Below are 13,946 nucleotides of genomic sequence, written 5' to 3'. Positions count from 1 at the left end.
TGCGTATGCCAGTCGACCGACTTCCTCGAAGGGCTCTTTTCGCCCAACCATGTGAAGGGTGGAAGAGAGCCAGAGGCGGTCAAACAATGACTTGGTAGCGAAGTATGAAGGCCATTACCAGCAAACTCAGCTGCGCTGGTCACTGCCTTCTTCCTGGATGGGGACCCCGAGACGGGGCACATCAATGGCTAGGGACAGTGTCAGACATGGCCCAGTCGCGCCCTCAATGGCGCTCGTGCAATCAAGCTATTGCCTTCAATGCATAGCTCCTTTTCCAACTCCACCTCACCACTTGACAGCCCACTGATAGTTCTGAATTTATTCACCAATATGTCAGCTCCCGCCTGCAACGCGCAGCTACCTACCCCTCCCACCAAACCATCGGTGAACGAAACTGCGGCAGCTACAACCACAGGTGGTACTTGAGGGGGACGATTAGGGTGGGACGACCTCCCTGGTCAGGATAAGTTACGGATGCGGGTCCCTACTTTTGTGACCTTCTACCGTTATTATCCGGTGTAATCCCATCTCGCTTCAGCCAGGATACTCGAGCGGGTCTACGGGTGAAGTAATTTATGTGCATGTGTCTAGGCATACACACCGTTCACCCCACCACAGGCTGCAAGTTCCACATTTTCCTTCATTTCACTCTACACTTGGCTCTGGGCGTCAACGCACTGCAGCACAATTTAAGTGCAATTAAGAGCACTCGGTATCCAGTTGCGTTTATACCTAATATACCCGTCTACATTGACCTAACCTTGACGGCGCGCGCATTCAATGGTTTCTTAGCATGAAGACTGCAATTTTGAATTTACAAGGGGTCACGTGAAGCAGGCGGCATTGGTTTCTGTGCAGTGAGATTGCTGATTCCAGTAGAAACTCGTAAGGTAAACGCCGCGTGATGAAAAACCCGCATCAAAAGGAGAACATGGATGCAAGCTCAAACTTGCATGGATCCATCTACTGCTAGGAGATCCCGGAAGACCTGCAGCTTGAAGCAGTGCATCAGCTGTTCCATATTGGCTATGATGGATTGCGTGCTTTCTGCTGTGAAATTCATACCTGATAGGTGCATTTTGACCTCTCTAAGAACGTATTACACAAAATTTTGGATTAATAGTTTCCGAAATGGATTTGGGTGTCGAGATGCCTTGATACATGTCATGCTGAGTGCAAGATGAAAAGTCGACTCAAAAAATGTTTGCTTTTTACAGGTGATTCGGCGAACCATGCACCGTATTAATTGTATGGACTTCCACGTGCTCTCTGGGGCGTATATGAGACCGCTTGTTGATTACGCCATACAGGGTTTGCACCCAGGACTTAAGGAGGACGTAACCCTCACTGAGCTTGTTCAATGGACTGTTACGGGCTTATCTAACTACGGTGATTAATAAACATGTTTCGCGGTGCTTGGCCTATTTCCCCGGGCGTATCGTTGCCTCTCCAGGTGATCTGATACTTACTTGTGCCCTGTTCCAAGAAGGTTTGACAACAGGTTACTTGACGATTTACCTAACTGACGCACGGCAGAAATATGGCAATAAGAGTACATATTTTTATTAGGTAACATTTTTCCTCGATTCGGGTAATTGTTGCGTGGAGTACCCTTCCTCTGACGATTGTTCACGCCGTATCTAGTACCAAACTGAAAGCACTTTTAGGCCCTTTTTTGTTGCGTCCTCTCGTCGGCAAAATAACTGCCCTGCCTTGAGAACAAAGAGCAGTACTACACCCTTTATTCGGTTGTGCATCTCAGATGAACGGGGGTCGCTTAACGACAAAAGTGAAACCGGCCCGGGAAGCTTGGGCGAAAGCCTCGATCATGTGTATCAACCCGCAAATCCGTAAATATCCTGATACATGCAGACGTGCTATTTGACGTGGCATAGAAATTTGTTTACCTGGACAGTTGTGCTAGTTCAGGTAGAATGACTGGTTCAGACTTCCTCAAATGTCAATGTCAAGGCGGGTTTTGTGAATCCCCGATACTTATGGCGGCGTCAAGAACCACTGACATTGTGGTCCTTGTAGGCGACATAAATGCTTATTTCGGTCGCCTAAGCTCCTTTGAATCACATCTAGGCGGTCGTATCGGAGTTGATGCTCGTCGCATAGACAGCGGGGAATGACTCTTCCAATAGTGATCGTCAACGGTTTCTGGCCAGCACAAACATCCAGCATAAACGTTCTTACCAAGTGCAAAAGAACCGTGAATCCAGTTGAATCACTTGACCATCAGTCACCGATGGCGACCGACAATTCAAGACTGCCATTCCTTCAACGACACATTACTGGATTCTGATCACGTCACGCTGCGTCCACGTCCGACAGTTCCTTTCTCATCAGGCACTCGCAAGTTAGCATCTTTACGACATCGTAGGCTCGGGAGATGGAGAAGGCTTTTGCTACCAGAAACAGCCGTGTCCTGTATCAACTGAGTTCCCCGACTGGCCCTAGGGAAGCAACGGTCAGTGAAACGATAAGTGAAAATGGTGGCTCATTGCTTCACTCGCAAAAACATCGACTGGAAAGACAGGCCGAACACTTCAAAGAACAGTTTAGCTGGCCTCCTGGAACACAGCTTTTGGAGATGGTGCATACGGGCGAACGGAATGTAAATCTTAATCATCCGTCAGAAACATCGGTACTGAAACGTGAGAAGGCACCAGGACCGGACGGTCTCTATCCAGCCTTCTTCAAAGAATGCGCGGAACCCCTAGTGACCCATCTAACAAAGCTTACTGCTGCGATATAGAATGAAGATAAAGTGGTTTCAGAATGGGGCATGTCGACAGTTCTTCCTGCCTTCAAAAATGGTTTGCGGGCGCTGCGTGAAAGACACCATGGCATCAGCCTGGTAGCGGTGGCTTCGAGGGTGCTCTCTGGTCTTATCCTTCGAAGATTGGCTGAATACAGGGAGACCCATGCTGTGTTCCGTCCTGTAAGAGGATGCATCGAACACACTTTAACTCCCCGACAGATTCTCAAACAGTGACACTGCCAACCAAAAATGAGTGTCTGACTTGAAAGCTGCCTTTGATTCTGTAAACCGTCAGGCATTATGGCAGTTTCTTTGGAGCAAAGTTGTCCCCATAAATTCTTGACCCTCTTCAGGATGCTGTATGCCAACTTCTGAGGACGTGTGAAGCTCTACGGAAAATCTCGCCTGACTTCACCACATCAACTGGTGTCAGGCAAGACTGTCATCTTTCAAATTCGTCATTCAAAACGTCATTCTAGTACGTGTGGGGTCAAACTGCTCTTGGGGCATTCGCTCACAGACGTCATGTACGCAGACGGCATAGCTCTTCTTGGATGTGACGTGGTAATGCAAACAATATTGAATATCCTTGATAATTCTGCAAAACGGTTTAGCATATGCTTCACAGCTACAAAGTGTGAAGTGCTGCTACAAGACTGCGTGGAATCGAACCCTAGCCTCATACTTGTGGACGAGTCGATTGAAGTAGTAGACGAATTTGTCTACCTGGGCAGCTGTGTCGGTACCGGTGGTATCGTCAAAGGCCACATCTCCCTCTGTGCTGGGAAGGCCAGAGCGGCTTTGGTAAACCTGCACCATATGTGACATAGGCGTGACATCCTATCCATCAAGAATCGAGTTTACAATCCTACAGACGGTTCGGAACCATGGCCGCTGAGTACCGAGGACGTCAACAGACTTTCAGTATTTGCTCACTGATGTCTTCGGAGCATTGCCAGTCTGGTGGAAACACCGGATCAGTATTGTTGAAGTACGTCAAGTGGTTTAGTGAAGAAATAACTCACTAACGATAGATGAACTAATCACACTGCATAGGTTGCGGTGGCTTGGTCACGTGCTCCGTATGCCAGTCGGCCGAATTCCTCGAAGGGTTCTTCCCGCACAACTACGTGAAGGGTGTAAGGGAGCCGTAGGCGGTCAAACAATGACTTGGCAGCGAAGTATAAAAGCCATTACCAGCAAACCCAACTGCCTTGGTCACTGCCGTCTCCCTGGATGGGGGCCCCGAGGCGGGACACATCAATGGTTGGAGACATTGTCAGAAATGTTCGAGTCACACCCCTCAATGTTGCTCATGCGTCCGCGCCATTGCCTTCAATGCATAGCTCCCTTCCCAACCCCCCACTTCACAGTCCACCTACAGTGCTGTATTTACGCACCAGTTTACTAGCTCCTGCCTCCAATGCTCAGGTACTTACTCCACCCCCCAAATCATCGGTGGACGAACTTGTGGCAGGTACAACTATTGTACTGTCCTTGCAGCTGATAATGATGATAATAGCGCCGGCTTGACGTCAGTTTGTCCGTTGCGGATGGCGGTCTCTTCGTGACGGTAATATCTATACCGCTTTAGGGATGGAATACGTGGCTCCTGCCTCAGGGAATTTATGAGAGCTCAGTGTTTCTTCTATTGACCTTCCTTAAGCATCGCTAGGGTTCGCTGTGAACATGGGATTAGCAATGCAAACCTACACCAGATCGCTTTAGCAGGAAGTCATCATCGTCATCATCGACAACATGACATCAGTGATCAACACCGATGCTTCACTGCAGCAGGAAGTAACTCTAGCACGATAGACGAGCTACTCATGCTCCATGGGCTTCGTCAGTTAAGACAGAGAAACTTCTATTTTGCGGGTAGTTCGACTGGTTGCTACACCCCTGTCGTGAAGAAACGTTTGTACTTCACCTGACATGAAAGCTCCACCACGATCAGAATGGACGTATGAGGGCATTCCGAACAAAGAGAACAACTGATTAAAACACTTGATCACGGTGGATGAGGACACATCCGTACACGCGAAGGCGAATGGGAAACGGGAGTACTCGTCGATCATTGTTAGAAGGTATTTGTTGTGGGAGGTTGATGGAAGTGGGCCTTTAAAATCTATGCTGACGCGTTCAAACGGCTGTGTAGCTTTAATAATATTGCCAAAAGGGTGATTGTTGTATGGCTGTGAGACTTGGCCTATTCGAGCAGCGGACCTGAGACGTCTTCAGGTGTTCGATAATCGTTGTCTCAGAACCATAGCTCGTGTGGGTTGGTGTCAGCGAATCCGTAACGAGGCAGTTAGAAAGCGTGTTTTCGGTTGTGTAACGGGTACTTCCATTAAAGAAAGTGTCCAGCACCAGAAGCTGCGTTGGTTGGGACATGCCGAACCATCATTTTTGCCGAAGAGAGTACTGTTTTCCATGCCCAGTTCGGAGTGGTGTAAACAGAGAGGTGGCCAACCCTTGACTTGGCAGAGGAGTATGACTGCCTGAGTGAATGTCTCGAGGTGTAGGCACCTCGGAATGATTGTGTTAAGCTAGCACTAGATCCCTCGCCAATCCACCTTTATTCTTTTCTTCACAATAAGGCTTTCAAATAAGTCATGGTTGTACGGCAGTGAAGCATCGGTGTTGAACACTGATGTCATGCTGTCGATGATGATGATGATGATGACTATTTTGCAGTACCCTTATTGTCTTTAGCTTGAGTTACTTGAAGGACACCAGCAGCAAGCCAGATTTAGGCTCAATTGTATCATGTGGCTATCAGTTGATGATGAAAAGCCTCGATTATAGTTGTCCGTCTCTCTGACGTATGCAGCTTGGCTCCGATCATACCACTGTGCGTGTCCAATTTTCAGTTCGCTTTCTTTCGAAATCACGCGTTCCGAAACAAAGGAACCCCGCTCACCAACTCCGACAGGTTTCAGTAACTCGAAAGCTGTAACACCCGGTGCCTAGCTGCTGTGCCACCCGAAGGAAGCACGAGGGCTGAGCACTGCCAGGTTGCCCAAGCCTAGACAGGGTAGGTTGAGGTGCAGGGGTCGGTCAGTAAATTTACGCTCTAACCACTTGAGCTATCTCACCCAGCTCAATTGTTTGGGGTTGATATAGCTGGAAAGGTACTTGAAATGTGCAGTCTTGCTGATGACGAACAACCGTTGATGGTCGAATGGAAGCTATTTTAACAAGCTTTGCGCCCATTTTTCAGAACTGTTTGTCCAAGCCATTCGACTGGACAAAGTGAACACGATATCGTCCAGATCAACAGGTCTTATTGTTTCCAGAAGTCATACCAGCAACTACATACTGTGATGGTGCACGCTGAATTCTCAAGCACCGAATCATCAAGAGCTCGAAGAGTAACGAAGAACGCTGCTGGATTGATATGGCTCACGAGTCGAAGAAGGCTTTCATTCAGGAAACAGCCACGTCATGTTTCAGTTGTTTCAATCAACCGGATGGATGAATGCAGTCCTGCACAAAGCAATGTACGAATAAGACAAGGGAAGTGCTTTCGCAAAATCGTCTTCAGCAGTGGATCAAGCACTAGTCAACAGATCAGCTGACCTTCAACATAGCCTTTGGGAGTACCAGACGAATCTCAATGGAACGTGACGCCAGACGACTGTCAGCAACAAGTCCACCGCGAGATATCGTTCCCTCAACACGACAAGACAGCCCACACTTTTCACAAGAGTTGAGGCCCTAATGAACAGTCTGACAAACTTCCTATGCAAGGTTTGAGGCGAAGACAGAATAACATCGGGATGGAGCTGTTGTGCTCGACGAGGAATGGAGTGCAGCGACAATCAGAATAAGAATGGAAAAGACTGAGGGCCCGGAAGCTAGGCTTTATTCATCCAAAACTTTGACACTGAGAGCTGAAAACGGAAGAAAGTGATTCAGCAATAAATGGTGAAACGTTTGAAAAACAGAACAAATATGCAACAGGAGCTCATCGACTTTTATCCCAGTCTCCAAAGAGGACACAACAACATGATGCGAAAGCCATCTTGGCATCAGCCCGGTAGCCTTGACATCTAAGACGCTCTTTGACATTATTTTTCGCAGTTAACGTTGGTTTGGATGTGTAATCCGCATGCCGGAAAACTGTCTGCATCTACTCTTTTTGTACAGTGTCTGTGGGAATCATAAGGTTACAGGGATTTTCCTGTTATCATGTCGATGACGCAGTTGTGGAGGACGGTCAGAGTGTGCACTCTTGCCTGATACAATTTGATTTGCTGAATTTTCCTCGCTAAAAGAGTTAGCTGGGGATATCAAGAGCTTTGTTGGAGATCTATTGCTTGACTTACACTGCCACAATGCCCGACAGTCGACGGAATCAATAATGACGACCACTGTTGCCTACAGAAGGTAATGGTGCTGTTGTATTGCTTTAACAGGGGAGTGGAACTTTGGTCTATTCGCTCACCCATAGGATGGTACCTAGCTTGACTTCCACGTAAGTCTATCGTTATTTGTTCAATATGCTGACGATATAGCTAGTGAGAACCTTGAGTTCTTCGATTACCAGGTAGATGGCGCGGTGGTTTTTCCATAGCTTTCGCGCGCCCTATTGAGTTGGCACTTGATTCCATCTTCAGTTGGACAGCTTGTATCAACATCCCACCCAATTGCATCCGTGACGCATATCAGAAGGCCGATCTAATTGTTCTTTGAAATTAATGGCCCAACTATCCGAACGTTTCTCTGAACCGTTTTCCTCGCTGAGTGTTTTATTGAAGGCAGCCCTTTTTTTCTGAACAGTCGATTCAGTCAGCTGAAAGAGAGTACTATTTATAGTAGGAAAAAACCTTTCTGACTCCTGGATTTTATTGTCCATCAGCAGCCTGTATTTCCTCGGGCCGTTCATTATTTGGCATTTCAGTAACCTGCATTTATTGTCAAGGTCATCGTTCGTCTGAATAGATTTTCTGGTACTACTCAGGGCTACTGACCTCGATTGTATCTAATGGTTGTCTGTGAAGGAAAGTTGCAAGTTTTGATGGCATAGGCCATTTTATATGCGTCTGTGTATCATCCTGATGCTCGCAGCCGGAGGTTTCCCCGTTGCTTTTTCGGAGTTCCTAGAGAAAATCGGATCGACACGGCTGTATTTTGCGGTTGTCACCTTTCAGAGTTCTGAGGAAAACCTTTCTACTTGTTTCAGAATAAACGACACTTTTGGGCTGCAGCTCTGACAGCGGCTAACCACCATGTGATTTAAGTGATTTGAACTTAACGTCTGCTGGTTTATACTTGCCCAGTGGTACGATATCGGAAATAAACGGCCACTGGGAAAAGATATCCAAAGCGCTACTCAAACCCGGAACGTCGGTTTGCGGTGCATCTCAGCCAACATGATCCAAAAATTGGATCTCCGATAGGACTGTGTCTTTGCTGGAGACCCGGCGACAGGTCTTTCCTGGCCACAACTCCACCCGACGCACCATCCGACGCCAGGTGAAACTGAGTATCCGCGCAGACCGAGAAGCTTGCTGAACCTGAAATGCCAAAGGAATGGAAGACTCAAAGAATGTTGTAAACGTTCGCAAGCTTTTCCACTTGAATCGTTCAACTGGCCTTCAGAAATCTCCTGTCAGCAAAATAATCAGGGACCAAAATGGTTCACTGCTAGCAGCAATTCAGCTGGCTACCTGCTACCTCCAATCCAGAATCCTGGTCTCGAACAGAAAGGTGGACTGTAAATATGGAGCCGCCTTCAGTTTCAGAAGTGTCCAAATGTATTTCTCTACCCAAGCGTCATTGTGCTGCTGGTCGTGACGACCTTCCACCTGTTTTTTTCAAGGATGGCGGTGGACTTCTCAGCCAGTTCCTGTCTAGCCTGTTTGGGTCTATCTGAGAGAAATAGACCTTCCCAGACAACTTTGGTAAATCGGTAATAGTGCCCATTTTCAAAAAGGGAACTCGCAGTGATTGTAGTAACCAAAAAGGTGTTAGTTTGACTCCCGTTGTGACAAGGCTTCTGGCGTTACTGATTCTTCGACATCTTACTGTGTAACACGAACCCTTGACTCGTGAAAATCAAGCGGGATTTCGGCCGGGCAGAGGCTGCGTTGACCACATCTTCACACTCCGTCAGGAGCAACATCACATGTGCAGATGATCCACAATCTTGGCGTTCTTTGACGTCATGGATACGTTTAATTCTGTCGATTGGTCGGTGCTTTTAGTCACACTCGCTCATCAGGGTATGCCCCACCAGTTTGTGAACACACTCCGATCCTGGTATTCACAAACTTCTGCGCATGAGCCCTCCTAAAGCTTCCCTGCCAAAAGCGGGGTCCGACAAGGGTGATTATCCCCCCTCTGGTCTTGCTCAATTCAGTCGTCGATGAAATAACAGAGCGAATACTGGAAGGAGCTCAAGATCCTTGTGTTCAAATCATTGCTGTTGAGAACCTTGTCGATCTGCAATACACGGATGGCTTTTTCCTCATCTTTGAGGGCAAAAGCAAAGCACAAGCCTTATTTAATGGACTGACGACCATGATACCATATTTCGGCAGTGACTGGCACCTCCAAAGTACAAGGCCATGATTCATAATGTACAGTCTTTCGACATACCCACTGCAGTTTAAGGAGAATAATCGGAGATTGGAGAATTTTACCCACGTCGGCTCTGATGGAGTGGGTAGAGGAATCTCGGACCGCGTCTGCTAGTTCGGTTCACTTGTGGCGTGAAAAGTCATGTCACTTGATCTGAGAGGTCGCGTCTTCCAGGTACACTAAAGGTTGTATCGTTGTATAGTCGTGAGACATGGCGTGGTGGACAGATGATGTGAGTCCTGTGAGAGTTTTTGACCATCAACACATCGTAAGTGTTAGTGATTTTGGATGCGGGTAACTAATTTATAAAGAGCTAATTAGAAAATGGATATTTGGTGTTGCGGTGGGTACTTCAGTCGCGGAAAACATCCAGCACCACCAGCTGCGGTGGTGTACTGCGGTGTGTGCTACGAATAGCGAAACGTCATCTGCCGAGACGATTGTTGTTTTCTGTGTATCCTCCGGAATGGCGGAAACCGTGAGGTGGATGTATGACTTGACAGAAGGATGTGAAAGAGATGACGAAGAGTGTAGATGTTTTTGGTGCAGTGCGCCTTCCAGTACGAGGTCTCCTTTGACACTGCCTGTGCTTGGCTGGAGACATTGCATGAAGTGTTAACTTATCAGTGTCAGTGGCTGTGCTATTAGTTTCCAAATTGTCTGATTGGGCGTTTGGAGATGCAGGCACCTCATAATGTTTTCGATAAGCCAGAACAGATCTCTCCTCCCTCCACTTTTCCCTTCGTTCTATGGCTTTAAATCATTCAGTTGCAACACCTTTTCGGTGCCTAGGTGCCATGTTACCCAAAGGAAGCACAGGGGCCTGGATACTGCCAAGTTGCCCAAGCCTAGACAGGGAAATTCGAGATGCAGAGGCAGGGTTCGAACCACGTACCTTCCAGTCAGTAAATTCGTGCTCTAGCCACTGGGCCATCCCTCCCACTGGTTTTAAATACAATTAAACAAATTAAACAAACAACATTAAAGTATCAATCCTGACAGTCTTCAGGGTGTTTTTTTATTTCACATAGGGAAGCCTCGAACTCAACTAATTTTGACGCCTGACCTTGCCTTTCAAGCTCTCTGGCCTGTATAGTTCTACTTTGGATCCACATTGTAGCTAGTGGACTGACATGGTCGTGTCTATTACCGAAAACCGGGTCTTCGATTGCTCACCTTTTTCCTTCCAGTACGCCTAATACATGTGAACAGCAGTCGCTAAGGTAGAGTATGCCTACCACGTATCCAAGCTGTTTTATATATATATATATATATCAAGATTAACCGAAAGGGGAAACGGTACTGAAGACTTGTTTATGAACTCCAACTTTGTTAATAATGATGCAACGATGCACGCACAATAGATATAAGGCAGTCTATGGAAGACGTACACTTTACGAATGTTCTGAATACGGGATTGCTACTTTCTGTAGACTTGCAGTAGGAAGACTCCAACTGTAACCTGATAAACGTTTTATTTCAAGGAGGTGCAAATATCCCGTACAGGTATCCTGTTGGAGCTCGAGTTAACTCAGTGGCTAATGTTCGTTCCGGAAGCCCATGGTTCGTAACCAATCTCGGTACCTCGACCGCTCATGTGCAGGCCTAGGCAACTGCCCTTTCTGGCGGGATGGTAACTGAGCCCGACGACTGAACAATTGCTGTTATTTTTGTTGCCCTGTTGGGAACATAGATGTTTTAAGTAGACAAAAACTTCTCAGATGCTGTCACCAACTGTGACACAACTCTCGAAGTAGGAATCGTATCCACAGGTATCAACGTATACTGAATGAATGAACAACATGAAATCTCGCATCGCTCAGGGTGGGTGCGGGTGTGTACTCATACCTGAACTGAAACTACGCTTGAAGCCTGGATAACTCATGTCAAACAATGCATATTCTGACCCCTAACTCAGTGATAGGAACCTTTGTGGACTTGCTTTTCTAGTGCTGTCCACTTACGTCGACTGGGTGCTTGATAATCTTAGCAGGGGCTACAGTGGCGTGTAAATGGTGGGGAATACTTGGATGTCCAGTCTAGAATATGCGTAAGATGTCCTTTTTCTTGGTGTCAACCCGGGGATTCATCGTGGCACTAGACCAGATTGAACAATACACCACCAAGATTGGCCCTCCTCAAGGTAAAAATCTTCACAAATTCGAAAAGCTCCAAACCGTTACTCATTCCACAAGAAACCCCTTACGAAGCGGTATCCGTTGTCAAATATGTTGGTCCCCACTTTCTACTGAATGGACAAGCGGGGATTGAAGTGGTGGTGGTTTCGAACTATCATTTCCACACCTGAAGAATGCCTTGTGACAGTTGGAGGTTAGCCTCAAAAACAAAATACGGATTTCTGATATCTATGTCCATTCTGCAGCTGACACTGGCCTCAGGTCGTGTGACAACTGGAGGACTATATGCAAACCAATCTAGATCTATCGGATCTTCGATGAAGCGGTCTGGCAGCATATTGGCGACGTATCAAAACTAGTTGCCCATATCCAGCAACTGCAAATCTCTTGACAAACATGCGAGTAAAGACCTTAGTCCAGTTGCCTGTCGGGTTCAGCATCGTCTCCGCGGCAGCAGCAGCCCATCTACGGTGTCCGATGCCGAAAACAGGCGAGGTGCCATTGGTGCACCTTCTGTATGATTGATGGACTCTGGCAGCTACGGATCAGGTCTGTCCTGTTTTAGAAACCAGCCTCAGTGAAGCAAAGTAAAGTAACCTAGCAGGAGAGACTATGCTACGTGAACACTCCAGTGTTGTGCAGTAGGTGCACAAAGTTCCGCAATCCAATGTCTCCTGACCCCTTTGAGATGATATTTCCAACTCATCGGTTATCCATGACTACGTGACTGATCTTTTCTTCGAGAAATAGCGTATTATGATGATTGAGTTATATTTCTTTGTCAATGTTACCTCGCTCCATTAGTCCACAGCATTGTGTAACCTTATGACTAGTTCATGCATTTTTCCGATATACGGTTATTTGTTGGGAAATTTCCTTTTTCCGTCCAGCCATTATGGTCAGCAAAAGCTCTTTGGCCTGCAACCAAAGTCTGTCTTCAACTACCAGTTCTTTTGACCGTATTCTTCACAACGGACTCTTAGACACTGCTTGTAACAAGCTCTTTGAATTTCATTGTCACGAGGCTGGGAAGTCTGACGTCCGCTTGGACCCTTCGGCTAGAATAATCATTGTCGACTATACCACGGATATCATCAAACGTTTGTGTGATCCCTCGGTCCCACATTCCATCACGGAAGTGCGAGATAGGATCGAGTACAGTTTTCCTCCGAAACTCCGACCCTCAGCTCAGCTGATCGATGAATTTTGTTACTTGATTGATAAAGGCAAGAAGAAGGCCACATATCTTTCCGCAGACAAGGTATTTACCTCTTTCAAGGTAGGTTGGAGCACGTAGGATCCTTTTTCTCAACTATCACTGCAGAGTGTCTGTCCAAGGATCGAGCCCGCTGTCTCACTATTTTTGACGCATCTGATTGAATACACACTGGGAAGGATTATATGTGTAAGTGTCGTATATTCAAATTTTAGTGATATTTTAGTGGGCTGTACGATACGAGTCGAAACTGAATTCTGGGCTAATTGAAGAAACGGAAATCCAGGTGGGACAAGGTGTTTTTTTACGCACTATAACTTACTCTTTTCATAATACTGAGGTTTTTCACACCATACACCTTTCGACTTCTCCACCCAGCACGTCTCTAGCTTGTTAGGGACGCCAAACTTTTCACAAGCATCGGTGTGCCAGTCGTTGCCGTTTCTGCAGCGACAGTCCAGTGACTATATTGGACATGCCAAAGAATTGCAGTTTTTCCTCCGGTCAACTGTGGAACATTTGGCCATCGTGGTTCGCGTGTTTGCCGATCCGATTATGGAAGAACTATCTCAGGTTATAATGGCAGCCCAATCCACGTTCGTGGGTGCAGCGAGCGGCTGCGAGTTGGCTTTAGCCGCGGTCCGTCTACGGCAGGCCGCCCGTGTTGCTCAACAAGTCTTCAGTCGTATTACCGAAGTGTACAGCAACATGAGCCTACTGAGCGAGTGTGTGGAGGATGTTTTCGAGGGTCAATCTCGTCTACTTGGCACGTGCCTACTAGTAAGTAAAGCTGGTCGAATTAGAGCGATATTGAATGAATTTCAAAGCGAGATATTTTTCACCCCTGTGTCATCTCCAACTAGGTAACCACTGCAACTGCGAAAATCTTGACCCGTGGGAACTGGAAGGTGACTCCAAGAATGTACAGACTCATACTGTTTTTACTCACTTTCTGCACCTTGTTACTCCTTTCACTCACTTCGCGCTACTATTGTCCAGCTACTGTGGCAATCCGAACTAGTGTACGACTACATAGTTCGTGATCATGAGCTGACTTATGCTTGACCAATACTCGGTGGATGCGTAGTCATAATAACCTGATCATTGGATTTCGAACTTCGTCATGCAAAGTTTGGCTGGCTCATACCGATTTGATTTGTTGCATGCTCTCCGTAGAACTCTTCCCAAATCCAACTAGGTCTAGATAAATTAACCACAACCGTGGAGTTTCATGTGC

At 46.8% G+C, this 13,946-nt stretch overlaps 1 protein-coding gene across 1 annotated transcript in view; it reads left to right on the top strand.

Annotated features, from left to right (window-relative positions):
• Positions 1–13,946, top strand: part of T265_09371 (hypothetical protein) — a gene marked incomplete at both ends in the record, with an annotated part of 67,259 nt that overhangs the window by 1,736 nt on the left and 51,577 nt on the right. The window contains 5 exons of the mRNA XM_009175414.1: positions 205–418; positions 12,477–12,772; positions 12,818–12,898; positions 12,936–12,995; positions 13,088–13,489. Of these exons, the coding sequence (XP_009173678.1) occupies positions 205–418; positions 12,477–12,772; positions 12,818–12,898; positions 12,936–12,995; positions 13,088–13,489 (1,053 nt within the window). The remainder of the gene's footprint in view (positions 1–204; positions 419–12,476; positions 12,773–12,817; positions 12,899–12,935; positions 12,996–13,087; positions 13,490–13,946) is intronic.

The sequence above is a fragment of the Opisthorchis viverrini genome (genome assembly GCF_000715545.1).
Source record: "Opisthorchis viverrini unplaced genomic scaffold opera_v5_271, whole genome shotgun sequence".
Taxonomy (NCBI): Eukaryota; Metazoa; Platyhelminthes; class Trematoda; order Opisthorchiida; family Opisthorchiidae; genus Opisthorchis; species Opisthorchis viverrini.
The sequence above is the reverse complement of the archived record's forward strand: the minus strand, read 5'-3'. Positions and strand labels throughout refer to the sequence as shown.